Source organism: Staurois parvus, unplaced genomic scaffold (assembly GCF_062004578.1).
Source record: "Staurois parvus isolate SC_StPar_1 unplaced genomic scaffold, SC_StPar_1.0 ptg001224l, whole genome shotgun sequence".
NCBI lineage: Eukaryota > Metazoa > Chordata > Amphibia > Anura > Ranidae > Staurois > Staurois parvus.
In genome coordinates this window covers 1,068,103-1,094,664 of record NW_028319020.1, presented here as the reverse complement: position 1 = coordinate 1,094,664, position 26,562 = coordinate 1,068,103, and the positions used below count along the sequence as shown (strand labels likewise).

The following is a 26,562-nucleotide window of genomic DNA, read 5'->3' as shown; positions in this document are numbered from 1 at the left end:
GAAGTCAATAATATTGTCAAACAAATGTCTTATAGTCCAATGTCTTTTAATGTTAAAATCATTTCATGGCAAGCTAGCTAGGAAAACATGACTAATGCATTTCGGGAAGGTAAACCCCTCCCTTCATTATAGTTTACAAAAATAAATAGAATGTTTTAAATAATACACGCATGACTACGCATGACTTCAAACATCAGCATGAAGCCAACTGATAAAATAAAGGGAAAAAGATCAAAAACATCTCATCTAAGCACTTATACCTACTTACCCCATAGCCCCTTCTCTTGAAGGAGTTTTAGAGCATTCCAAACACATCCTCAAGAATATATTGTAACACTGAACATAACCCCCCCCCAGCAGTGATAGCTGTTCTATCTCTAAAACACCCTCATTAATAGGAAGCTTCAAATGCAGGGTCTCCAAGTGCTAAGTTGTCTATCCATGTGTCATAATACCACCATTATTAAGCCTCATACTACAGGTTTGAGTTGGCCCATTACATCTTTTCTAAATTGCTCCTCACATACGTTATTTATGTATTGTTCTCATGTCAGCTGCAATATATTGGAAGGACAATCCAGATGTTTTGACTGAGGCTGAACACATACTGATCCAACCTCTGATTAGTCTTTAAAGAGCAGTCATTTCCTGACATGGATTACAGTCTCTTTAGAGACATTATTGAAGAAGTTCCTGAATCTAGGGATAATAACAGATTTAACAAATCATGATAAAAAGAGACATTCTGATGTCAAAGGCTGAACACTTTGCTTCTTGATGGCTACAAAGAGGCCATTAAGACTTTTTACCTCCACCAATAATGCATTTTGTATTTGATTTACCCCTCTTCCTCTTTATGTACCCAGGTACATCTCCTCATTCCACTAATAGGTCTAAGTGTCCCCCTTTACTCTACCCCCATATAGTCACATTTCAAGGTTAATGTACTGTCCTCTGTTTTTTACACACACACCATATCACTACCATCATCATACATTCTTGCTTGACTCGCCCACTTGATTCCTTACCCTTTCATATCCTCTCATTTCATATATCACCCTCACCCACATCTGTACATTGAAGTCCTTAATTAATCTAATTCAATAACCAAACATATATTTATTTTCAGCAAAGTTTCAGATCTATCATCCACAGTTTATTATGCAGTTTCCCATTTTCCCAGTAGTCATAGTTCATCTTCTCATCACTTCACAGCCTTCGTTTTATCACATTTCCAGCCAGTCACTTTTATCTCATCATCTTCATCATAACTAATGTTTATGGTTGCTGATTTTCCTCTGCAGGGTCAACCCCTGGTGTCCTGGGAAAAGGTCTACAAACCACCGGGGATCTTATCATATATTCTCTGGAGGATCTGAAAGGATGTGATTTCAAGAGATTTAGGAACAAATTGTCTGATTTCTCCTATGGAGATAAACGTCCCATCCCCCGAGGAAGACTAGAAAATGCAGACTGGATTACCACCAAGGACCTCCTGATAGACACATATGGAGAAGAAGGGGCTCTGGATGTCACAATTAAAGTCTTTACACTGATCAGTCTGATGGGACCTGCAAATGACCTCCAGGAGAGGAGAGTACAAAATGGTGAGTTCCCATCTATAATGACCATTTTCTAACAATTCCTGATCAACATCTGTGTGCGTAAGAGCTAGGAATGTCATACAGGGAAGGCCAATGACCACTCAGGAGTTTTGGACTGGATGACACAATCTTCACCAAGGGTGTTTGTAGAGATGAACAATGAAGGATAACTGATTTATGGATCAAGGAAAAGATTAGAGTTCAGAAACAAGCTAAAGGAAAGATGGGGAGGAGAGCAACACTTCTCTAGGATGCTGGCAGTGGAATACATTTGCAGCCCCTTGCCTATTTGACAGAACCTCCATATATGTGGCTCAGTGTTCTGAGACTTGTGTACTATGCATCCATCTAAACCTTCATCAGAAAGAGTAGCCAATGCCCCAGGTTCCAAGTGTGTGTCAGTAAAAGCCTTCAAGGAGAATTGGAGCTTTTCTGGAACCCCCCCAACATGGGAGGTGGAAATTGGAGGAGGAGAGACTCCAATCTCCAGGGGGGTGATGGGATTATGGTGTCTAGAAGTATCTTCTAAACTAAAACATTCTTATGAATGAATTTAAACCCAATTTTAAGGGAAATATATTCCCCTAAATGCAGCCTTAATCTTGCACAATAATTAAATTCTATTTTTTTCAGCCAAAGTGAAGAAGATGACACACGACAACAGATTAGCAGGTTAGTTGGACATAAATGTTTGATATGAAATCTCTTCTGGATGAACATTTTATTCTGTTGTAGTTTGGATGATGTGTGCATAGTTTGATCTTTCCACAATTGTCCTGTATTTCATGGGATATCTTCTATTAGGGTTCCATTCTTGGGGTTTATGGTTTCAATACAAAATGTCCAACTCTGTCTTATAAATACTATTTCATGTGTGCATGAGGAATAATATATTCTCCTTTCTCTCATAAAGACTTTAGAAAGGAATACAGAGAATCTTTTAAAGAGATTTTCCAGAGGATTAAAGAATATAATTCACGTATGGGGGAGGCTGTGCATCTACAGAAAATATACACCAAGTTATCTATGCAAAAAGGACACCAGCATAAAGAGGAGAATGACATAAATAATTCAAACAAAAGACATCCACAGATCATTGAGAAAAGTCCTTTAGATGAATACTCCCCAACCACAATCCAGGCCCTCTTTGACCCTGATGAATATGGTTTCATCCCTAAGATTGTGGTGTTACAAGGACCTGCTGGGATTGGAAAAACAATGACCTCCAAGAAGATTATGCTGGACTGGGCCTCTGGGGATCTCTACCAAGACAAGTTTGAATTTGTGTTTTATCTGAGCTGTAGAGACATCAACACCATCCCTGGAGACATAAGCCTTGTGGGACTTTTATTCAGAGCCTGCAGATTGCAGAGTTCAGATGACCTTCTGTCTATTCTGAAGGATCCTGGAAGTCAGAGAAAACTTCTCACTATAGTTGATGGGTTTGATGAACTGAGGTGGACTCTGGAGGAGAAATCTGAGGGTGGTCTTGACATTTCTATGGAAACCCACAGAGAAATAATTCTCCAAAGATTGCTCAGGAAACAGGTTCTCCCACAATCTTCTCTGATCATCACCACAAGGTCAATGGCCATGGAGAAACTTAACACATTCATCGATGATTCTCGCATTGTGGAAATCCAGGGATTTGCAAGAGACGATCGAGATGAATACGTCCATAAATACTTTGGAAATAAAGACGATGCAGACAAGGTTCTCAGTATAATAAAAGACAACAAATTTCTGTACAGAATGTGTGCCGTCCCCATCACATGCTGGATTGTCTGCACTGTAATGAAACAAGAAATAAAAAAAGATTTGGGTTTAATTCAGTGTAATACGATGACTTCAATTTACCTTCTTTACCTGGAGGTTCTGATAACCCATCACTGCAAGAAGGACCAGTCTGTATGCAAGAAGCAAACCTGTCTGAAGAAGCTGTGTGCTCTGGCCAATCAGGGAGTTCTGAACCAACAAATCTTATTTGAGAAGAAAGATCTAGAAAGACATGGACTTTCTCTGTCTGAGGTGGAGTCTGTATTTCTGAATGAGAACATCTTTCATTGGGACATCCGCACCCAGACCTGCTACAGCTTCATCCATCTGAGTGTACAGGAGTTCCTTGCTGCTCTGTATTATGGGCTGGATGATGGTTCTGGATCTATGGAAGGTAATTTGCTCCCTGAGATCTGTAAAGGAAATTCACTCTTAGACTTGAATTCAGAATATGACTATTTGTTCTTAGCTGTACAATTCCTATTTGGTCTTCTAAATGAAAAGCAGGTGAAGACATTCTCAGAGAGCACAGGCATCAACATTTCACTCCAAGCCAAACCTGCAATGAAAGAATGGGCCATGATGGACATCTATGAGACTTTCTATACTCAGACCATCTTCTGTCTGTATGAGACTCAGGATGAGGACTTCATCAGAAGCGTCATGTCTCGCTGTTCAAGTTTGAAGCTGTACGGTTGCCGCACTTATCCTTTGTGGTTGGACAGTAATTATTGCAAGCAGCTGAGCTATTGCTTGAAGGCTTTGAAGAGTGAAAGTTTTCAATCTTTACATTTTGGATCGGTCACTGTGAATCCAGAGTGCCAGAAAATGCTTTCTCCATTACTACACAGGTGTCAAGAGGTCAGGTAAGTGAGTGTAAGGATATCCCAATATCAGATATTCAGAGAATGGACTGGAACCTGCATACAGTATAACGGTGATTACCGGTGATGCCCTTCCAAATTTGATAAAGTGTGGTCCCCATGGCTTGAGAACCCTGATACTGTATACATTATGACTTGATTCCCTTCTTTATCCTGATTGGAAGATAGGGCATTGCTCAATATATTAGGGTCCATCTATATTCATATCATGTTGAATTCTACTGGGTCTTCCACCTGTGGGTTTCCATGGGACTTGTCCTCTGCTGTTGGCAGGCTTGATGTTTGCTCTGTGGTATTACAAGGGTTAGACGAAAAATGGAAGCTCACCATGATTTTCTGGTTTGAAAGTGAGGACATGTTTTGAATCAAAAGCAGAAGTGATGTCTTCATGGGACTGAGATTGAGCTCTGCAGTCACTTTTGCAGCAGTTTTTTCTTATTCCGGGTCACAATCCTGCGCAATGTCCTTTTGTCTCTTTCGCTCAGTTGACCATGAGGACCCTGCTTATACTTATCAGACTACCTTTTCTCATAAATTGTATATTTCGTCATCACCTTTGATACTGGACCTCGGGGCAAATAAACTGGTGACTTCAGTCACAGAGGTACCAGCTAAGCGGCACCAACAATTTTCCCCCTTTGAAGCTCAATGTGAAACATGTCTTTCACAACCTCAATAAAATAGAAAAAAAACCCACTCATGTATCACAGCAGCCATGGCCCTGAAGCACTCAGCACCGGGGCAGCACTTACATAGTTAAATCTTCTCTAATTAACCACCGACATGAAAAGTCCTGCTGTACAGATGGATCTGCTCACTGATTGATCCAAACCTGGGAACATGCCAGGCCACCTTACTATACGTGGGGCTCGCCATAGACCAATATCCATATAGACCACAGGCTAAATAAACACTTGTTAAAGGACAGGTTCACCTTTGGGAACATGTTACATGGTCCACCTGTTTTTAGGGTGGACCATGTAACATGTTCCCAGAGCTGCAGCCACCCCCCTCCCTCTGATAGATAATATGGGGAGAAGTTTCCTCGCACTATCTGTCAAATTTGAAAACAATGCGGCCGTGCGGATCTTTGAATTCTGTAAATGAGTTCCTACAAGTCTCAGCAGGCTTAGTGGCTGGGGGCTTGTAGTCCTCAATGAACTACCAGGGCGCTGTGGAGCACCATGGTAGTTTATTGAAGCTTCCTGTCAGTATATCTGCTTGGCCGTACACCTTGTACACCTTGTACACCCCGTACACCCCATACACCCCGTACACCTTGTACACCCCGTACAACTCATACACCCCTGACCAGATGTGATGGAGGGTAAGCGGGACAGAACACACAAGGCAGACAGCAAACACTTAAAGCTTTATTAAAACAGACAACAGTCACTCAATGGGGAGTAGTGCAGGGAGAGAGTCCACAATACTTGTAGTCCAGCCCCAAGGCAAAGTTAAAGTCTCTACAGCAGTTTATAATCCAACGGGGGTGGTGTGAGTCTCTGTAGTAGTTGTAATCCAACAGGGAGGTGGAGTGGGAGTACAAGAACAGTTCAGGGAAAACAGGAGAGCATAAACTCACGGGTCCGACAGGGATGTCCTGGTTCACAGCGGACGGCAGCAGCGGCAACCCTGCTCAGCACACAGCAACAGCGGGTAGTTCTAGCACACAGCCGAGGGGCAGTTGAGGCAAAGAGAGCCCAGGCACAGCAGAGGGCAATTCAGGCAGGCAGGAGAGGGCACTCAGCAGAAGGTAGCTCTGGCAGGCAGGAGGTCCGGGCACAGCAGAGGGCAGTTCAGGCAGGCAAGGTAAGCAGGGCCCACAGCAGAAGGTAGCTCTGGCAGGCAGGAGGTCCGGGCACAGCAGAGGGCAGGTCACAGGGTAGCCATCCAGGGACTCACCAGCCAGCAGTGTACATAGCAAAGTACAGTTCCAAGCATCTCCTAGTTAAGGCTCAGGCAGGAGTAGCCCTGTCCATCATGACTCCAGCTCTCCCAACAACGAGTCCACATGGTCCTGCAATTGTCCCCACCCCCAACTTCCTGCTAAGAAGTGGCCTGGACTTCCCCAGCCACACAGAGCCATGCTGCCTTTGTTCTATCTGGAGATACATCCCATTTCCCCTCCCCCCTGTGAGGCCCAGGAACTTCAGACAACACACAAAAAAAGAATATTTCTGCTGTCTGTCACACCCCCGTACAACTCATATACCCCATACATCTCGTACATCCCATACATCCCATACATCACTGTACATCCCATACACCCAGTACATCCAATACACCCCATACATCCTGTGCATCCCGTACACCCCATACATCCCATACACCCCATACATCCTGTGCATCCCGTACACCCCATACATCCCTTACACCCTGTACGGCAAGCAAATATTCTGACAAGTCTGCTGGAGACCTGCAAGGAATCAGCTATCTACTGACCACTGGTGCAATGCTTCCCAGGCTCCTTTGAGCAAAAATAATAAATGCACATTTTTTACCGGTGTATTTATTATTTTTGTCCAAAAGGTGAACATATCCTTTAAACTCAAGACCAAAAATATAGGATATTGCAGCTTACCGATCATTAGATGTATTTCTCCTGGTGATCTGGCCAGTAACACACCTCCTTTATTAGAGTACCCCCACTCTGGATGAAGAAGAACAGGGGGCACAACAGACAGCAGCATTGTCAGTCTAGGGGTGATGTTACATGCACTAGCAGATTTTGATACACTAACAAATTAAAGCCAAACTCCAGATCACACTTTAGAATTATTTACAGCAAACCGTTCTTCCTTTTGGGATAAAGGTTTTACATAAATACATACAGACTGATCATTGTAAGTGGTAAATGGTTTGTCTCATCCCTGTAACTATACATCTGGAAGAGAGATTGTTCTTTTGAAAAACAACAGACTTACTGGCAGGATGACCATCTGAAGATAAAAGACAGACAACCTAAAAAAGAAAACTAATGCAGCCACCACATCTAATGTTTGTTTTTTGGGTTTGATATGGCTTTTATTCTTTACAAACAAGAGTTCATTGTACTTGTGCACTGCACTGTGAAGCATTTTCAGGACTAACAGCTGACAAAATGAATGAATAACTATGAATTCTTTACATGGAACAGCAACGTGTTTATAAGGAGACCGACTACCCCAAAAGGGTTAACACTCCTGTACTGCAGTGACAAGGAATAGCTGATAGGATAAATAAACACTCCTTGATCCTTTGTAGACCACAATGTACTTCCAAGGAGACGGATAACTCATAAAGGGTTGACACTCCTACACAGCAATAGGAAACGGATTATGGTCGGGTTACCATAGAGCTGGTGTTCATACAACATATCAACAGGTCATAGAAATGTCAAGATTGATTGGTCCTTGATTCAGGATCAACAAAATGGTCTTTACTACATTAGTTAGAAGTCAAATGTATTCTGTGGCGATACCTACCTAGCTCACAAAGCGATATTAGTTTTAATTCAAGTTCTTTTTCACAAGGTGCATTTTGTTATAAAAGATCTACAACTTTAGGTAATATTTTATTTCCCAGTTCATTTTGGTCTAAAACAAACCAAAGATCTTGGGTGAGTTCTATGGCATTATATCAATGTGTTCCTCATCTTGCTCTATTAGGAGATTTACACACGGTTACAACACTTTCAAGGGGTGATATGTTTGGTGTCAAACAACTGGTCAACTGCCAAACTAGGTCTGTCCTTTATATGAGATCTTGTGTGATCTGCAGAATGCAGTATGGTGGGAAAAGCACCAGAAGGTTGTGTGATTATATGAGGGATCATTTATCAAATATAGCAATGCACAAAAAGCTGAAAAATTGAATGATAGATACTTACCATAATTTTCCTTTCCTGACAAGCTCCATGTGGTCACAGCTGAGTATGGGCCACCCCATGCTTCCAGGACCTAACTAATACATTTAATACCACCTGCAGCTTTGGTGTTCTGCAACTAGCCCTACCAAGCTGGTTGGGCACTGTACTGACATGGAGCTCCTCAGGAAAAGAATATCTGTCATTCAATTTTCCATTTTCCCTGATGGCTCCATGTCAGCACAGCTGGGAACTAACTAGCCACACCAAGCAGAAGCCAGGATGCCTCTGCCAAACTGACCTGACATTAGGACTGCTTCTATACAGTAATGAGCCATGAACATACTGTATATTGTGATGCCAACATAGCTGCCTTGCAGATAGTGTCTTGGAACACTCTTCCTGATGCCACTCACAAGGCTGAAACCCTCCTAGTGGAGAGTGTTGTGACCCCCCCTGGCACAGCCAACCCTTTGAACTTGTAGGCCAAGGAGATGAGCTTCACCAACCAAGAGGCAATAATCTTGATGAAAGTCATAAAATCATTACATGCTCCACCTGGAATGACCAACAGGTGCTCCGACTTCCTAAAGCCTGATGGCACCTTGATGTAATATTTTAAATCTTAGCCCACATCCAATTAACTTACTTTTTGGGTACTTGTGAAGACGGACATATGAAAGACAACTCCTTGTGTGATATGGACTCTGAAGACCACTTTAGGCACACATTTGAGCATTGGCATGAGTACCATTCTGTCCGAGAAAAACATGAGAAAGTGTTCTTTAAACCCCAAGGCCACTAGTATCAACACTCTTATGTCCGTTCTAATGTAATTGCCATCAGAAAAGCAGTTGTCAGCGAGATGTATAACAGGGGCCATCTGACACAAAAAACTCCACTTCCCACTTAGAGAACAATCTCTTAGGGAGGTTTCAACCAAATTGCAGCTTGAAGAACAGTATAACCCTTTCACAGGGTGAGTGGAAACAACTCCTATTGAGTGTACTGGCCACTTGTTTAACCTTCCTTGTAGTATTCCCGAGTGTAGCTCGGGGTAAAGTTTCAGTACCAAAAGCGGTAACCCCCGAACTACACTTGGGAATACCCTGCGGCACTGCATAGGGATTCCCTGCAGCACTTACCTTGTCCTGCGCTCCCGCGATGCGTCCCCTGCAGCATCCCTGGCCATCTCCTCCGGCCGATGCCAGCATCCGGCTTCCGTGTTCCAGTCCCTGTGACGTCGGGACGTACAGGACGTACGAGGGCTGAAACCGGCGGCAAAATTTGAAAAAATTTAGAAACTGTCATTTTCTAATAAACAAATATTACATAGTAAAACATTACTGTTTCAACCCATTTCACATACATTGTGTCCCGAGTGCTTTGTCCTGTGCCCTGCCTGCATTGTTACTGTTCTTTCTGCCTGGAAACCGAGAAACGTCCATGGCGTCCAAAAAAAGCGTCCCTTTAGGTCAAAAGCGGTTTTAGACCGGCTAGAGAACAGCGATAGTAAATCAGAACCACTTGCAGAATTGAGTGATAATGATTCGTGGGGGAAATTCCTCATCAGACACTGAAAACGATTTTGTGACTTTGCTCAGCGATGTGCGAACTTGGCGCTATATTTCACATTTCAGTGTTTTTGATTGATTACATTATTGAATTACATTTATTATTATTATATTATTATTTTTTATGAGTATTTATTAAATTATAATTTATGATTTTGTGATTCAAGTTTTCTCATACCCGGGATGTTTACTAGACTCTTGTTCGGACAGATTTCAGGGAGTTATTCCTAAAAATTACAGGCATAAAATAAAAAAATACATATTTCCATGCAAAAAAATGTACCACTTTCAGCACAGAAATATAGACATAATCAGACCGCTAGGGAGGTTAATGAATGTGACAAACTGTTCAGTGTCATCATCCTAATCTCTGGTTGCTTGAGCAAAGCAAACTTCATACAGACATATTCATCCGCTTCTACTTTTTTGAAGAGCCTGAAGAGGGCTGTTTTGCTTGGGAAAGCTTTGAGACTGCTCATTGCCAGAAGAGATGATCCTGTCTCAGGGTTTTGCCTGCCACTTAAAAAAGCAGCTTAAAAAAATTCAATGAAGTAGAAAATAGCTTGCTGGGTAACAAACCCTAAAGGATTAACTACCTCTAAAGGGTCGCTTATAAAGAAATTGAGGTTTGATTTTTTTTTTATTTATTTGATAAAATTCTTTATTGGAAAAGAAAGCATGTGGATATATACATGGGCCCAAGGATTAAACAAATTCCTTAATTATCCAAAGCCTCATTAGTAAGAAGCATTGTAGAGTCTTTATTCAAAGGCTCTGATTGTAATGTAGAAACATAAAACTGGAAATAACTATACATGAGCTGGAATCTTGGAGTCATAGGTGAGGGGCAACAATACACTTAAAGTATAATTCCAGCCTAACATTAATGCTGCCTAACTTGTGATCAGTATACCTAATGATATTCAGTCTGCTCCAATCCGGTCACATGATCTGTCTCCCATGTGTTAATGAGCAGCAGCTGCAGGGGAGAGGAGAGCCTATGGGGGACATCTTATCTCTCAGAATTCTCCATTATTAAGCAATCCCTCTCCATGGAGCAGATTCAAAATGGGTAAGCATACATTTTTTTTACATAGGTCAGGTAGGATAGGTAGCAGGAGGGGGAGGGAACATTTTTAGGATAAAGTTCTACTCTAATGTCTATGTACTTTATGTTTTAGGGGTTTTTAGTAGAGATTTGATGATAATTAGCACTAAGATTCTGTTACCTTTTTTTTTTTTAGTTTTGTATCATATTAATCTATTCACACTTCTATTCTTAGGGATATCTGTGTTATTGTTATAGATTCCTATATATTTATCACAGACACAAGAGAGTCTCATCATCTGTAACATTGGATGTGTTCTGTAAAGGAATTCACTCTCAGCAGTAGCTGACTCATTACACCTAAATACCTATTTCCTATGATCAGCAGCACCTTGCTCATCATAATGCAGTATTCTCCTCAATCACTCTATTTTCATAAATGAAAAACATTTCAGCTAGGGAGAAAATATCTTAAAAACATTCCTTATTGCCCCCAATCACACAAAACAAATGTCCATGCAGATTCCCAGGATGAATATCTGTGACTTTTCTATAAATACACCCTCTATTGTTAGGCTATTTTCCCTATTGGCAGAATGTTCTAGAGCTCCTCTAGTCAAATGTTCTGAAGGCTATTTTCCTTTAGGATTGAATGTTGGGGGATGTTACATTACATAGTTACAAAGTTAGTCTGGATGAAAAAAGACAAAAGTCCATCCATCCATTCTCCCTGGGAAAGGCAAGAAGCAGAAACTCTCATTTCAAACCTATTCGAAACATGATATTAACCATTAACAGGTACTAATATTGAATTTTGCACGTATTACACATTTCCATCGCACTTTGTGAATAATTAGACCCCTACATTTATTTTTCATGTACACAAAATCTTTAAACTCTCCATTAAATATAAAAGATGAAATTGGGTTGAGGTAATAAATAACATATTTGTCCAAAGTGTTATCAATTGTGAATAATCAATGTACTAAACGTCATTACAGCTCATCAATCCAGAATTACCCCAGAAGAATCTGAAAATGATTCCTCATATTGGGGAGACTATATACAATAATTGACTAGCTTTCCTTCCCCCATCTCTGTGAGGAGTTAAAGTTTCACTGGGAAGTGACTAATAAGAGGATTGTAAGAATTTATTTCATACACGTTAAGCAAACAAGATTTATACTGTAATATGTCTTGATTAGGATATTTATATAAAATATAACTTTACATTAAGAATATTTTTGGGATATATATATATATACAGTTATTTTCAAAATAATATCAGTGTGTTGAAAAAAGTGAATAAAGCTGAAACTCCTAATAGCTTTTATTTCCATCCACACAAATGCATTGGGAACACGACACATTCTATTCCAAATCACAACATGAAGAAAAATACATCAAATTTGTGTTGTTTCTCTAAAATAATTGAAGAAAAGTGAATATTAGACGGTTCAAAAAAATCGCAGTGTTTGTATTCTTCTTTACAAACTCCAACATTCACTATATAAACTGAGAAATGTTTGAAGATTTTGCTTTCCTTTGAATGACTTCATGAATATTTGGTTGTAGTCGCACTGTTTGTGAGAACTACTGTACATCTGTGTTGCATGGAGTCACCCAACTTCTGGCCCCTGTGATCAGGTATTCCAGCCCAGGATGATTGGACCACATTCCACAGTTCTTCTCTATTTCTTGGTTTTGCCTCCGAAACGGCATTTTTGATGTCACCCCACAAGTTTTCTATTGGATGAAGATCCGGGGATTGGGCTGGCCACTCCATAACGTCCATCTTGTTGGTCTGGAACCAAGATGTTGCACGTTTACTGGTGTGTTTGGGGTCGTTGTCTTGTTGGAACCCCCATTTCAAGGGTATTTCCTCTTCAGCATAAGGCAGCATGACCTCTTCAAGTATTCTGATGGATTCAAACTGATCCATGATCCCTGGTATGTGATAAATAGGCCCAACACCGTAGTATGAGAAACATCCCCATATCATGATGCTTGCACCACCATGCTTCACGGTCTTCACAGTGTACTGTGGCTTGAATTCAGTGTTTGGGGGTCGTCTGACAAACTGTCTCCGCCCACTAGACCCAAAAAGAACAATCTTACTTTCATCAGTCCACAAAATGTTGCGTCATTTCTCTTTAGGCCGGTCAATGTGCTCTTTGGCAGATTGTAACCTCTTCAGCACATGTCTTTTTCCCAACAGTGGGACTTTGCGGGGACTTCTTGCAGATAGCTTGGCTTCACATCAGCGTCTTCTAATTGTAACAGTCCTTACAGGAAACGTCACACCTTCTTTCATCTTCCTGGAGCTGATTGTTGGCTGAGTCCTCACAGGGAACGTCACACCTTCTTTCATCTTCCTGGAGCTGATTGTTGGCTGAGTCCGCGCCATTTTGGCTATTCTTCTATCCATTCCAATGGTAGTTTTTCGCTTTCTTCCATGTTTTTCAGGTTTTGGTTGCCATTTTAAAGCATTTGCCATAATTTTAGCTGAGCAGCTGATCATTTTCTGCACTTCTTTATATGTTTTCCCCTCTCCAATCAACTTTTTAATCAAGGTACGCTGTTCTTCTGAACAATGTCTGGAACGACCCATTTTCCTCAGAATTTCAGAGAGAAATGCACTGTAACCAGCATGTCCAACATTTGCTGCCTTCCTTCCTTAAATAAGGGCAATCATTGCCACCTGTTTTTCAAAGAATGAATGACCTCACTAATAGAACTCCACAAGGCTATTATTTTGAACACGCCCCTTTCAATGAGTGATTCAATGACACAGAATCAGCAGCATGCATGTCATGACTGTTTGGTCTGTTGGATTTCTATTACTGTACTACACCTGCTAGGAAATTATTTGCCATGTACAAATATAATTTCTACCAAAAACAGTGATTGATCCGGTTAGTGATGTCTGACTGCTATTATTTTGAACATAACTGTATATATATTTGTAACACACCCCATCCCCCCTGACTGTTGGAATGTCAGTGAAGTTCTGATTAGAGGTCCTGAGTATTACATTTCAGACTCTGGCCTAAGGGAGGGGGAGCAAGACTGAAGGTTTGTTGGATACATCTGTCACAGGATAATATTGTGGGACTATAAGGAAAAGAAAGGAAAACAATCCCACTTTTAGGAGAAGGTGGGGGCTGAATTGCTCCTTATACAGGAGAATAAAGACCTTTTAGGGGTACATTTTCACGAGACTTAGAGTAGATTATAAGCTGGTATAACGAGCTCATAGACACATACCACACACAATTTTTATCTCAAGAACATGACTATATTTTTTGTACATTATGTAACATTCTGTATTCCAATATTTTACTTGTTATTTTATGTAAACTTATTATTAATTCCATATTTGAGTTTTTATACAAGAGTTGCAAGGACTTTCTATTTTGGACTTTTCACACCAAGATAAGTTAGCAGAATATCCAGACAATTTTGATATTTAACAGCGTGTAGGTAGGCCAGAGATCATATATACACTGCTCAAAAATAAATAAATAAAAGGAAGACTTTTTAATCAGAGTCTAGCATCAAGTCAATGACACTCCTGGAATATTGATCTGGTCAATGAAGTAGCAGAGGGGTTTGTCAATCAGTTTCAGCTGCTTGGGCAACAATGAGACAACCCCTAAAACAGGAATGGTTTTACAGGTGGAGGCCACTGACATTTTTTTCTCTACTCATCATTTCTGACTGTTTTTCACTAGTTTTGCATTTGGCTCAGGTCAGTGTCACTACTGGTAGCATGAGGCCATACCTGGACCCTACAGAGGTTGCACAGGCAGTCCATCTTCTCCAGGATGGCACATCAATACGTGCCATTGCCAGAAGGTTTGCTGTGTCTCCCAGCACAGTCTCAAGAGCATGGAGGAGATTCCAGAAACAAGCAGTTACTCTAGGAGAGCTGGACAGGGCCATAGAAGGTCCTTAGCACATCTGCAGGATCAGTATCTGCTCCTTTGTGCTTCCTTTAGATTTTGTTTGGAGTGTGACTTCAAAGACTGCTCATAGCCACCAATGAAAATTCCTCATCAGTTCCAGTATGAGACTGTAGAACCAGAGGGAAGACAGCCAGGTGGAAGGGAAATGTTGGTTGTCTTTTTGTGCCAGAGGTAACACATTATTGGTGGTAATTATTATGGCATTATTGTATTTTAGATTTCTGGGTTGTATTATTTCCAGTAAAGATTTTCTGGAGGAGGACAAAGCAGAAGACGAAGAACAGTACTCCTTTTCAGAAGATAAAATTAAGTCTGATACTCTTTCCTTTCTGATTAACCCGGAAAGTAAAATTCAGGAATTACGGCAAGAGAAATCTGTGATGCTGTAGTGATTGGGAAATGTAATGTCTTGTAAAAGTTTCCATCTCTTGGTGTTTCCCTATATCTTTGGGTGTCATTCATCCTTACCAATGTAGAATCTTCCATCATCTGTCCTCTTCTCATGTATTCTCCATTCTATAGGGAAATCTCTCATTTTGTAATCTCATCTATGGGACTTGAAGTATGAGAGTCCTCACTAACCTCTGTAGCTGCAGACACCACGGACCAGTCCATTGGTAAAATTCACAAAATATCCCGTGAAAATCCCTCAGGTGAGATTTCAGCAATCTGATCTCTCCTTTCCTTTCATTCTTCTTATTCAATCAGTTGTAAGTGAAAATTACAGATTGAGCTACTGAGTTCTGTAAATAACATGGTTTATACACTGAACCAGGGATAGACAGGCTGGTAAACGTGGGTAGAAGAGTTTCTAGTTCCACCTGCAGGCTTGAAATGAAAATGCTAATTATTTATATACAATTTTTCATATTTACAAATCTATGAATGTAATGTTTTCTCCTTACCAAAGACATAAAACAGTTCTCACTTCTGTAAAAAATGCTGTTTCATCACCAATACAACTCATACTCCAGAAATATAATCTGTCATTGTCTCCCTTATGTAGGATAGTAATTGTTAAATCCTGGAAATCTACCCATCCCCCATCACTAAAAGAATTTATGACCATCCCTAACTCCCATCTCCTTTATGAGTCTTTGTCTGCCATAAAAGGTCCCCAGGCTTCCTCTGTCCAGGCTCTGGGCAGTGAGTGCCCATCCCCCTTCTCTGCTCCTGGTGGGGGTTCTGTTCAGGTATGAAGGTCGTATCCTATGGACATAAACCTTCCCTGGAGTCCCTCCACAACCACTTATTCTACTATGTATTATACGTTCTGTTTGATTTCCTCAATACAAACTATTTCTCCATAAAATGAGTAGAGCTCTCCTCTGATGAGGATCATCCTCCTTATATTCTTCATCTGGAGGGTTTTATCCCATTGAGAGGAGATATGTCTATACTTACTATTAGGCTCCATGCACACTAGGCGCTTGTAAAAAAAAAAAAGAAAAAGTAAAAAAAAACACTGGATAAAAAAAATCTGAATTTTTTCCCAGCGTTTTTCCATTTTTATATTAGTGTTTTGCTGGCATTCAGCAGTGTATATCTGGTTGTGAAGGAACTGCGCCCTTAACAACTGATGATCAGCTGTCCCTGGGGTTTGGAATCTGGAAGCCCCCAGATCTCCATCCAATGTGTATGAATATGGAGTACATTTTACCCCTATTAAGATTCCAGAACCTTTTATGGGCATTGTCCTGCAATTTTATTTGTGCAATTGCTGTGCATTTGCCGCATGGAAAAACATGCTGCGATTCCAGAAAAAATGCCCTGTGTTCTTGGATGCCATTGAAATGAATGGCACCTGAAAACATGATCGCATGTTTTCATACTTTGACAGCACATTTTCAAATTGTGGGCAGAATTGAAAAAGCGTAGTGTGAATGGAGCCTAAGATCTCTCTGGACTCTCCTCGATTACTATTACTGAGTATTTTGGAATTTTGAATTTCTGGAGGATATAAAAAAACAAAATAGACTTTGTAAATCAAGAATGAGTGTCCATGGTCATTATGTGTTCTGGTTATGGAAGATCCTTGTGACCCAACCTCCACTGTGTGGGACGTGGATTTACAGGTTTGGCATGTAAAACAGTACATTACCCAGCATTCTGTTCTTCATTTGTGGAAGGTTTCTTTATATATTTCTCAGGGAACATTGCAATAAAGTCTTCCTATTGGCAGTATGTACACATGGTGACCACAGCTACCATCCCCGGCTGTGGAGACCCATTAGAATTAAGTAGTACTGTCCATGGGTCAGGTAGTTCTGTCTCAATAATAGGCACGTGACTGCTATAAACATCCAAATCACCTTTTATACAGTACAATATCATGTCAGTCATGAGGTGCATGACTCACTACACTCCATCACCTAAACAAAAATGTATGTAAGACTTCAGAATATAATAAATTAATACTAGGGAAAAAAAACTAAAAAGCTTGGAACTTTGGAATCACAAAAGAAAAATGTAAGAAGACAATGGGATCCCATTATCAAGGTGACAAAAATCAGTAAATTCCACTTAAAGAGAAGTTCCATCTGTTTTAGTGTTTATTAAAAGTTAGCAGCTACAAAAACAGTATCTACTGACATTTAATAAACACACACTCACCTGTCCTGGGGTCCAGTGATGTTCTCACCGGCGCTGTCCACTCTCTCCTTCTTTCCTCCATGGTGCCGGCATCTCAGCCATGGGCACCGGGCTGTAACAGCTTGCGGATTCATAGCCTGGTTCCCACTGTGCATGCGCAAGTCGCGCTGCGCTTCATAATAGGTCCAGCAGTCTTTTGTGGCCTGTGAAAGTTCCCAGGAGACTGCAGGAGGGAGGAGGGGCCAAACTTTTGGCTCACTTCACCGTGGTGAACTGAGCTGGAAGTGGGAGCTGGTACCTGTCAAAACCAGGTACCCGCTCCCCCACGAACGGTGCCAAATATGGCAGTGGAGGGAGGAGGAGGAAAATAAGCGGAGATTCCACTTTTCAGTGGAACTCTGCTTTAAGGTCATCCATGGAAGGGGGAGGGTAAATATCTCCAGCAGTCCATTCACTCTATAGAAAGCTTGTCTCTGGAGTAGAATGTCTTCCATATCATTGGTGAGATCACACAGAGACATAAGGAGTACATACTGATCAGGAGCAGACAAGGCCTGACATGGGGGGACTCAAGACAAAACCATGGTTAGGAAATGATCCATACGGTGAAGTCAGACATCAGCAGATTTTATAGAACAATCATGTAATAAGAAGATATGACCCCTGTAGTCATATACTGCCTTCTTTATTGTGTCTTCATCACTTTGTAAAGGACTTGGAGGAATTCAATGTAGTTTCCTCTCTCATTGAGGACCTTTGTCACAAGTTATCCTGCAGTTTCCTGTTTATGCATTCTTCCCTCCTTGCTGCAGTGCTGTTCCTGATTCCCTTCACATGTGTGTTTGTCTGTGCTCACCTATGGGCATCGCCTGATATTCTCTGGGTTTTATTTCCTTCCCTTCCATCACTTCCTGGCCCGTCTCCTAGTTTGCTCCTCAATATAAGACATGCTCAGTCTGGCCCACTTTGCCTGAGCAACTTCTTAGTTCTCTGATCTCTTGGATGTTGCAAACTCCTGTATCTGACTACCCGTGTACTGACCCCGGCTTCGTCCACTGACTGTGCTTGTTTTCTGCCCATCCTGACCTCGGCTTGTCTATCGGCTTCCCTGTTGTCTTCTGCCATTACACTATGCTCACGCAAATGGTCTACACATCCTCAGCTGAGCGTACCTGGGGGCCGTGACATGGTTCCAGCTTGCTGCAAGTCCATCCCCACCATCAGGAGCTCTGGAGAAGAAGCAGGCTGGGGCTTAGACTCTGCACCCTGGGGAACCCCAAGTTGGTGGTCTACAAGGGCTCACTACCACAGGTTCGTGACAACCTTTACATTGGATTTTGGTAACCATTCAATGGAGGGGTATATTATTCAATATAATTTTTTATAATTTGATTTTTCAGTTGGAGTTTAGTATTGACTATTGTTACCATCTGCAGGAATGGATGATTGATGTTTCTTACTCTGGCTGAAGCAATTGAACTCTAGTTTTGGAATATTGCATTTTCATTGGAAGATACAAATGTGGGATTTAATTCTACAATCAGCTGCAGCATCTCTGTAGCACCTTTTACCTACATGACTACAGCTTGTTGATGTTTAAGTGAGACTATGGTCCTTAGTCTGATTTATAAGTTGTGGAAGTTAATCAGTATAATTCTGTTCCCCTACAAGGATTCTTATAGGATTTAAGGACTTGTGTTACATACAAGGAGGAGGTCTGCACTGATTGATTATCCTATAGGTGCTTTTCAGCATCATGTCCATTAAAGAACATATTACTCCAACATTTCATATTCCTGCTATGTGCCTGATGTACTGTACCATGTACTTGTGTTAAAAACTATCCTGTTCTCTGTATTGCCTCCTTTGTATAAAATATCTGGTGATCCTGCCAGTCCCCAGCCTTCCTATTTCAAACTGACCACATTAGGCATAAAAGCACATCCCTCTCAGCGTGGTCAGTTTTCTGGCAATGCTGGGAGAACAGCCTGCTTGTTCTCCAATGGTTAGACTTGTGCTGACATGCCCACTGCACAGCCATTCACTGGGAATATCAGTGTGATGCGGATTCTCCACCCTAACTTCTATAAGCCCCTTACAGTATGTAGCTGAGAACAGATCACTTCTAAAAGTAATCTGTTGGTTTTGTGATGGCGATGGTCCTAAGTGCTTTTTGTTATTTCCCCAGAATAATATTCTGCATCTGTATTTGTCTCTGCAGTCTGACTATGTGTAATTTGACGTCCTCATGCTGTGATGACCTCCGCTCCATTCTTATCACTAACCGATCTCTCATCAGACTGGATTTATCATATACTAACCATCTGCAAGACTCCGGAATAAAACTTCTGTTTGAGGTACTCAAAGATCCGGGCTGTCCCCTGCAGGAGCTGAGGTGAGAGCTACAAATGATGCAATAATCTGACAGATTTTTGAATAAAGTGTTTGTGTGTGGGATCCAGACAAGTTACCTTGATGAAAGTTAAAGTGATTCTGAACAGAGAAGTGCTAATTGTCACAATTCATACATAGAAATTCTATATAGCATGGCACTGGATTTTTACCCTATTCCTGCAACTCTGTTGTGTGGTCACATGACCTTTCCCTCTTATTTTGCATCTGCAGGTAAAGATCCCTGGGAGGGGCTTCTATTTATCTGCTGATGTATGCTCTCTACATGGTGAGTCTGTGTCTGGCCAGCCCTGATTGGTGCTGTGCCGGTCACATGACTAAGAGCACAGCTTCAAAAAAGCAATTCATATTAAATTATAAATATAAAAAAATTATTTATAGCTCCCTATAAATCCTTATTGAACATCAAATGTGTAATTTTTGTGCATTAATATGGTGTAGGCGGAGTCAGAATTGATGACACTAACTTTCATTTTGTTCAGACGGCACCAGCATCCAAAGCTTTATTTTTTACTGTACAGGTATTAGCATTTACATTTAAATCTAGCACCAATGCTGGGGGTTATTATTGTGTAAACTGGAACCGATACTGGGGGTTTATTATTGTGTAAACTGGAACTGATACTGGGGGTTTATTATTGTGTAAACTGGAACTGATACTGGGGGTTTATTATTGTGTAAACTGGAACTGATACTGGGGGTTTATTATTGTGTAAACTGGCACTGATGCTGGGGGTTAATATTGTGTAAACTGGCACTGATGCTGGGGGTTTTTATTGTGTAAACTGGCACCAATGCTGGGGGTTTATTATTGTGTAAACTGGCACTGATGCTGGGGGTTAATATTGTGTAAACTGGCACTGATGCTGGGGGTTTTTATTGTGTAAACTGGCACCAGTGCTGGGGGTTTATTATTGTGTAAACTGGCACCAATTCTGGGGGTTATTATTGTGTAAACTGGAACTGATGCTGGGGGTTATTATTGTGAAAACTGGCACCAATGCTGGGGGTTTATTATTGTGTAAACTGGCACCAATGCTGGGGGTTATTATTGTGAAAACTGGCACCAATGCTGGGGGTTTATTATTGTGTAAACTGGCACCAATGCTGGGGGTTATTATTGTGTAAACTGGAGCTGATACTGGGGGTTATTATTGTGAAAACTGGCACCAATGCTGGGGGTTTATTATTGTGTAAACTGGCACCAATGCTGGGGGTTATTATTGTGTAAACTGGCACTGATGCTGGGGGTTTATTATTGTGTAAACTGGAACTGATACTGGGGGTTTATTATTGTGTAAACTGGAACTGATACTGGGGGTTTATTAGTGTGTAAACTGGAACTGATACTGGGGGTTTATTATTGTGTAAACTGGAACTGATACTGGGGGTTTATTATTGTGTAAACTGGAACTGATACTGGGGGTTTATTATTGTGTAAACTGGAACTGATACTGGGGGTTTATTATTGTGTAAACTGGAACTGATACTGGGGGTTTATTATTGTGTAAACTGGAACTGATACTGGGGGTTTATTATTGTGTAAACTGGAACCGATAAACTGACACTGATACTGGGGGTTAATATTGTGTAAACTGGCACTGATGCTGGGGGTTAATATTGTGTAAACTGGCACTGATGCTGGGGGTTAATATTGTGTAAACTGGCACTGATGCTGGGGTTTTTTTTTGTGTAAACTGGCACCAGTGCTGGGGGTTTATTATTGTGTAAACTGGCACCAATTCTGGGGGTTATTATTGTGTAAACTGGAACTGATGCTGGGGGTTATTATTGTGAAAACTGGCACCAATGCTGGGGGTTTATTGTGTAAACTGGCACCAATGCTGGGGGTTATTATTGTGAAAACTGGCACCAATGCTGGGGGTTTATTATTGTGTAAACTGGCACCAATGCTGGGGGTTATTATTGTGTAAACTGGCACCAATGCTGGGGGTTATTATTGTGTAAACTGGAGCTGATACTGGGGGTTATTATTGTGAAAACTGGCACCAATGCTGGGGGTTTATTATTGTGTAAACTGTCTCCAATTCTGGGGGTTATTATTGTGTAAACTGGCACTGATGCTGGGGGTTTATTATTGTGTAAACTGGAACTGATACTGGGGGTTTATTATTGTGTAAACTGGAACTGATACTGGGGGTTTATTAGTGTGTAAACTGGAACTGATACTGGGGTTTTATTATTGTGTAAACTGGAACTGATACTGGGGGTTTATTATTGTGTAAACTGGAACTGATACTGGGGGTTTATTATTGTGTAAACTGGAACTGATACTGGGGGTTTATTATTGTGTAAACTGGAACTGATACTGGGGGTTTATTATTGTGTAAACTGGAACCGATAAACTGACACTGATACTGGGGGTTAATATTGTGTAAACTGGCACTGATGCTGGGGGTTAATATTGTGTAAACTGGCACTGATGCTGGGGGTTTTTATTGTGTAAACTGGCACCAGTGCTGGGGGTTTATTATTGTGTAAACTGGCACCAATTCTGGGGGTTATTATTGTGTAAACTGGAACTGATGCTGGGGGTTATTATTGTGTAAACTGGAGCTGATACTGGGGGTTTATTATTGTGTAAACTGGAACTGATACTGGGGGTTTATTATTGTGTAAACTGGAACTGATACTGGGGGTTTATTATTGTGTAAACTGGAACCGATAAACTGACACTGATACTGGGGGTTAATATTGTGTAAACTGGAACTGATGCTGGGGGTTATTATTGTGTAAACTGGCACTGATGCTGGGGGTTATTATTGTGAAAACTGGCACCAATGCTGGGGGTTATTATTGTGAAAACTGGCACCAATGCTGGGGGTTTATTATTGTGTAAACTGGCACCAATGCTGGGGGTTATTATTGTGTAAACTGGAGCTGATACTGGGGGTTATTATTGTGAAAACTGGCACCAATGCTGGGGGTTTATTATTGTGTAAACTGTCTCCAATTCTGGGGGTTATTATTGTGTAAACTGGCACTGATGCTGGGGGTTTATTATTGTGTAACCTCGCACTGATGCTGGGGGTTTATTATTGTGAAAACTGGCACCAATGCTGGGGGTTTATTATTGTGTAAACTGTCTCCAATTCTGGAGGTTATTATTGTGTAAACTGGCACTGATGCTGGGGGTTTATTATTGTGTAAACTGGAACTGATGCTGGGGGTTTATTATTCTGTAAACTGGAACTGATACTGGGGGTTTATTATTGTGTAAACTGGAACTGATACTGGGGGTTTATTATTGTGTAAACTGGAACTGATACTGGGGGTTTATTATTGTGTAAACTGGAACTGATACTGGGGGTTTATAATTGTGTAAACTGGAACCGATAAACTGACACTGATACTGGGGGTTAATATTGTGTAAACTGGCACTGATGCTGGGGGTTAATATTGTGTAAACTGGCACTGATGCTGGGGGTTTTTATTGTGTAAACTGGCACCAGTGCTGGGGGTTTATTATTGTGTAAACTGGCACCAATTCTGGGGGTTATTATTGTGTAAACTGGAACTGATGCTGGGGGTTATTATTGTGTAAACTGGCACTGATGCTGGGGGTTATTATTGTGAAAACTGGCACCAATGCTGGGGGTTTATTATTGTGTAAACTGGCACCAATGCTGGGGGTTATTATTGTGAAAACTGGCACCAATGCTGGGGGTTATTATTGTGTAAACTGGAGCTGATACTGGGGGTTAATATTGTGAAAACTGGCACCAATGCTGGGGGTTTATTATTGTGTAAACTGTCTCCAATTCTGGGGGTTATTATTGTGTAAACTGGCACTGATGCTGGGGGTTTATTATTGTGTAACCTCGCACTGATGCTGGGGGTTTATTATTGTGAAAACTGGCACCAATGCTGGGTGTTATTATTGCGTAAACTGGCACCAATGCTGGGGGTTATTATTGTGTAAACTGTCTCCAATTCTGGGGGTTATTATTGTGTAAACTGGCACTGATGCTGGGGGTTTATTATTGTGTAACCTCGCACTGATGCTGGGGGTTTATTATTGTGAAAACTGGCACCAATGCTGGGTGTTATTATTGCGTAAACTGGCACCAATGCTGGGGGTTATTATTGTGTAAACTGGCACTGATATTGGGGTTTATTATTGTGTAAACTGGCATCGATACTGGGGGTTTATTATTGTGTAAACTGCCACAATGCTGGGGAACTTTTTCTGATACTGAAACCAATTCCCGAGGTTATTGTCAGGAGTGTGGTCTCATTTCAATATCCTGGTTTTGGCTGTAATACATTCTCCCTTTTCTGTCTGTCCACCTACAAGGTGATGGAAGTGGCCAGTCTCTGGGTGGAGACCAAAGCTAATTTAGGCCAGTCTCATGCTTGTGATATTGCATTGGTAGCACATGCTGCAAGTTCCCTGTTTTTTTTGTCAGTTTGAAATCCCTCATTGACGACCTCAGATCAGACATTGACTAGCAGGAACAACTTTTTACAGCATATTATGCATCCAATAAAAGAAAGTTGTGAGAGCACTGAAACTACTAAAACAAAAATGCTGGTAACGTGTGTGGGTGAATTCTGTTTTGAATTAATTAAACCTAATTTCATTTAAATTATTTGACATATGTTCTCTTGAAAAGACACTGACTAATTTGCAATAAACCAGTGAAAAGGCATTTTTTTTCTGGGCACTGGATGTCCTTTCCCTGGGCACTGCATTTAAGGCATGCCTCGGGTGATAACTGTCACACTCCTCCACTGTGTTTATAGAAGCTCTAAACCAAACTTTCAAGACCTCAGATATCTGAAGTCATAGCTGATCACGTGTGCAGCACCATGAAGTTGTCAATTAATTGCAGGATAATCGCAGGATAAAATGGCACCTTCCTGGGCTGCAAGGGACGGGAGGGTTTTGTTCCACTTTAAGAGAACAATAAAGATGGGCTTACCCAATCAGTGTTTAGTATAAGGAGTTCAGTGTTGGTTGGATGAGTCTCTTTTATACATGTGATATCAGCCTTAAGGTCCTATGCACACTTGTCTGTTTTCATGCAGCAATACTCATGGATTTTGTTGCATGTCAAATAGAAATCCCATTATTTCCTATGTGGGCGGTTTCCATTTATGTGCCGCAGTTTAGTGTGAAATCTATATGGAGCCATTCACCCCTCCAATGTGTGCATCACCACATATGCTGCAAAGTACCCGCAACAGTTTATATCAAGACTAAGACTTTTCAGGTGGGTGACAAATCACCTCCATTTCACAGGGGGGTCCAACCAATATTCCATGACTTTATCCATCCAAATGTCCCAACATTTCATTCTCTAAGACCCGCCCACTGATTATTCATAGGAATGTGTCTACTTCTGCCAGTCACTGGAAGAACATTTCACCTTTCTTCTGTTTCTCCCCTCAGACTTGTGGACTGTGAAGCGACATTCTGGTGCTATGATGATCTTTGTTCACTGATCACCACAAACCAAACTCTGACCGAACTGGACATATCATTGGAAGTTGATGAATATATGTCAGACGCAGAAGTTGATAATTTTTGTCAGGTCCTCCAAAATGCCGGATTCACTCTGACTGAAGAGTAAGCACTGTTATATATTGGGGTGACACCCATACTAAGCCTTAGACTGTGAATAGTTAAATGTAGACATTAGATAGTAATGATGATGGAAGGGGGGAGTTGTCTTCTGACACCCAGGCTGCACTGTAATGAAAATGGAAGGACGGGGTGACAACCATTCTATACAATGTCTGTAGAACCCATTGGAGGTCTCTGGAGTTATACAGATAATGAGATGACTGAGATTTCCTGGGCCAGTCACAGATCTCCCAGATGATGGAGAATGTATTCCTCATCCCAAGTTTTATCATTGGAGATGGGTGGATGAGGAACATCAGATCCACCACTAATAATCTTAGTCAGGTCCTACAATCTTCCACAAGATTCTACCTTTAAAGAAAACAAAATGTTACTTTCATAAAAAAGCCCTCCGTCTATCTAATTTACATAACTGATGTGTGTTCTCAGCCTGTACACATAACAGCCCAGCACAATAGGCATACAGTCTGCTATCCCATAGGAGGGATGGCAATGAGTATATGGACCCCTGCCATGGTGATAGGTCCTCAGTGATGGGTGCTTCACAGGGTGGTGGGGACCTAGGGTTGCCACCTCATCCCTTTAAAACCAAACACATATGAATGACACAGGTTCTGAGGCTAATTTAATGCAGATAAGGCACTAGGTGAGTTTAAGTACCACCTAATCAGCCACAGAACCTGTGTAATTATTATGTGTTTGGTGTTAAAGGGATGAGGTGGCAACCCTATGTGGACCTATAAATGAGGGACACTTTTCAAATCCTTAAAGTGTGAGGACAGAGGAGATGGTTTGGTGTATTTGCATACTGGGCTCACACATCCCACCATCTACATACAAGACATACGTCAGATCTCCTCCCAGCATAGGAGACCACTGACGTACATTGTACGGCTGCAGATTTGTACATTACACATCACACACATATCCAGGAAGACATACAGGGCTGCTATCAGGGGGAAGCCAATACACATGTAGGGGGCCTGGCCACCCATGTGGAGTTCATTTGTTTCATATTCTGAGACACCTTGTAAACAAAGACAGCCAGGCCATTATCACTGAAAATTCTTAGAAAGCAGACACAGCCATACCCAGAACGCTACCCCCTCTCCATGTATGTCAGCACAGACTCCCCATCCACTCACTGCTTACTGACCATCTACAGTACTTACTGTACCCCACCCACCACACACCCTAACAGAGGTTACTTGAACCCAAAGACCCATGTCCCCTGTGTCCAATGAAT

General features: G+C 41.3%; 1 protein-coding gene across 1 annotated transcript in view; it reads left to right on the top strand.

Annotated features, from left to right (window-relative positions):
- Window positions 1-25,302, top strand: part of LOC149438042 (NACHT, LRR and PYD domains-containing protein 3-like) — a 41,558-nt gene extending 16,256 nt beyond the window's left edge. The window contains exons 2-7 of the mRNA XM_089660329.1: window positions 1,293-1,607; window positions 2,238-2,276; window positions 2,518-4,246; window positions 14,919-15,089; window positions 19,515-19,688; window positions 25,122-25,302. Coding sequence (XP_089516455.1) covers window positions 1,293-1,607; window positions 2,238-2,276; window positions 2,518-4,246; window positions 14,919-15,089; window positions 19,515-19,688; window positions 25,122-25,302 — 2,609 coding nt within the window. The remainder of the gene's footprint in view (window positions 1-1,292; window positions 1,608-2,237; window positions 2,277-2,517; window positions 4,247-14,918; window positions 15,090-19,514; window positions 19,689-25,121) is intronic.
- Window positions 25,303-26,562: the final 1,260 nt, after the last annotated feature.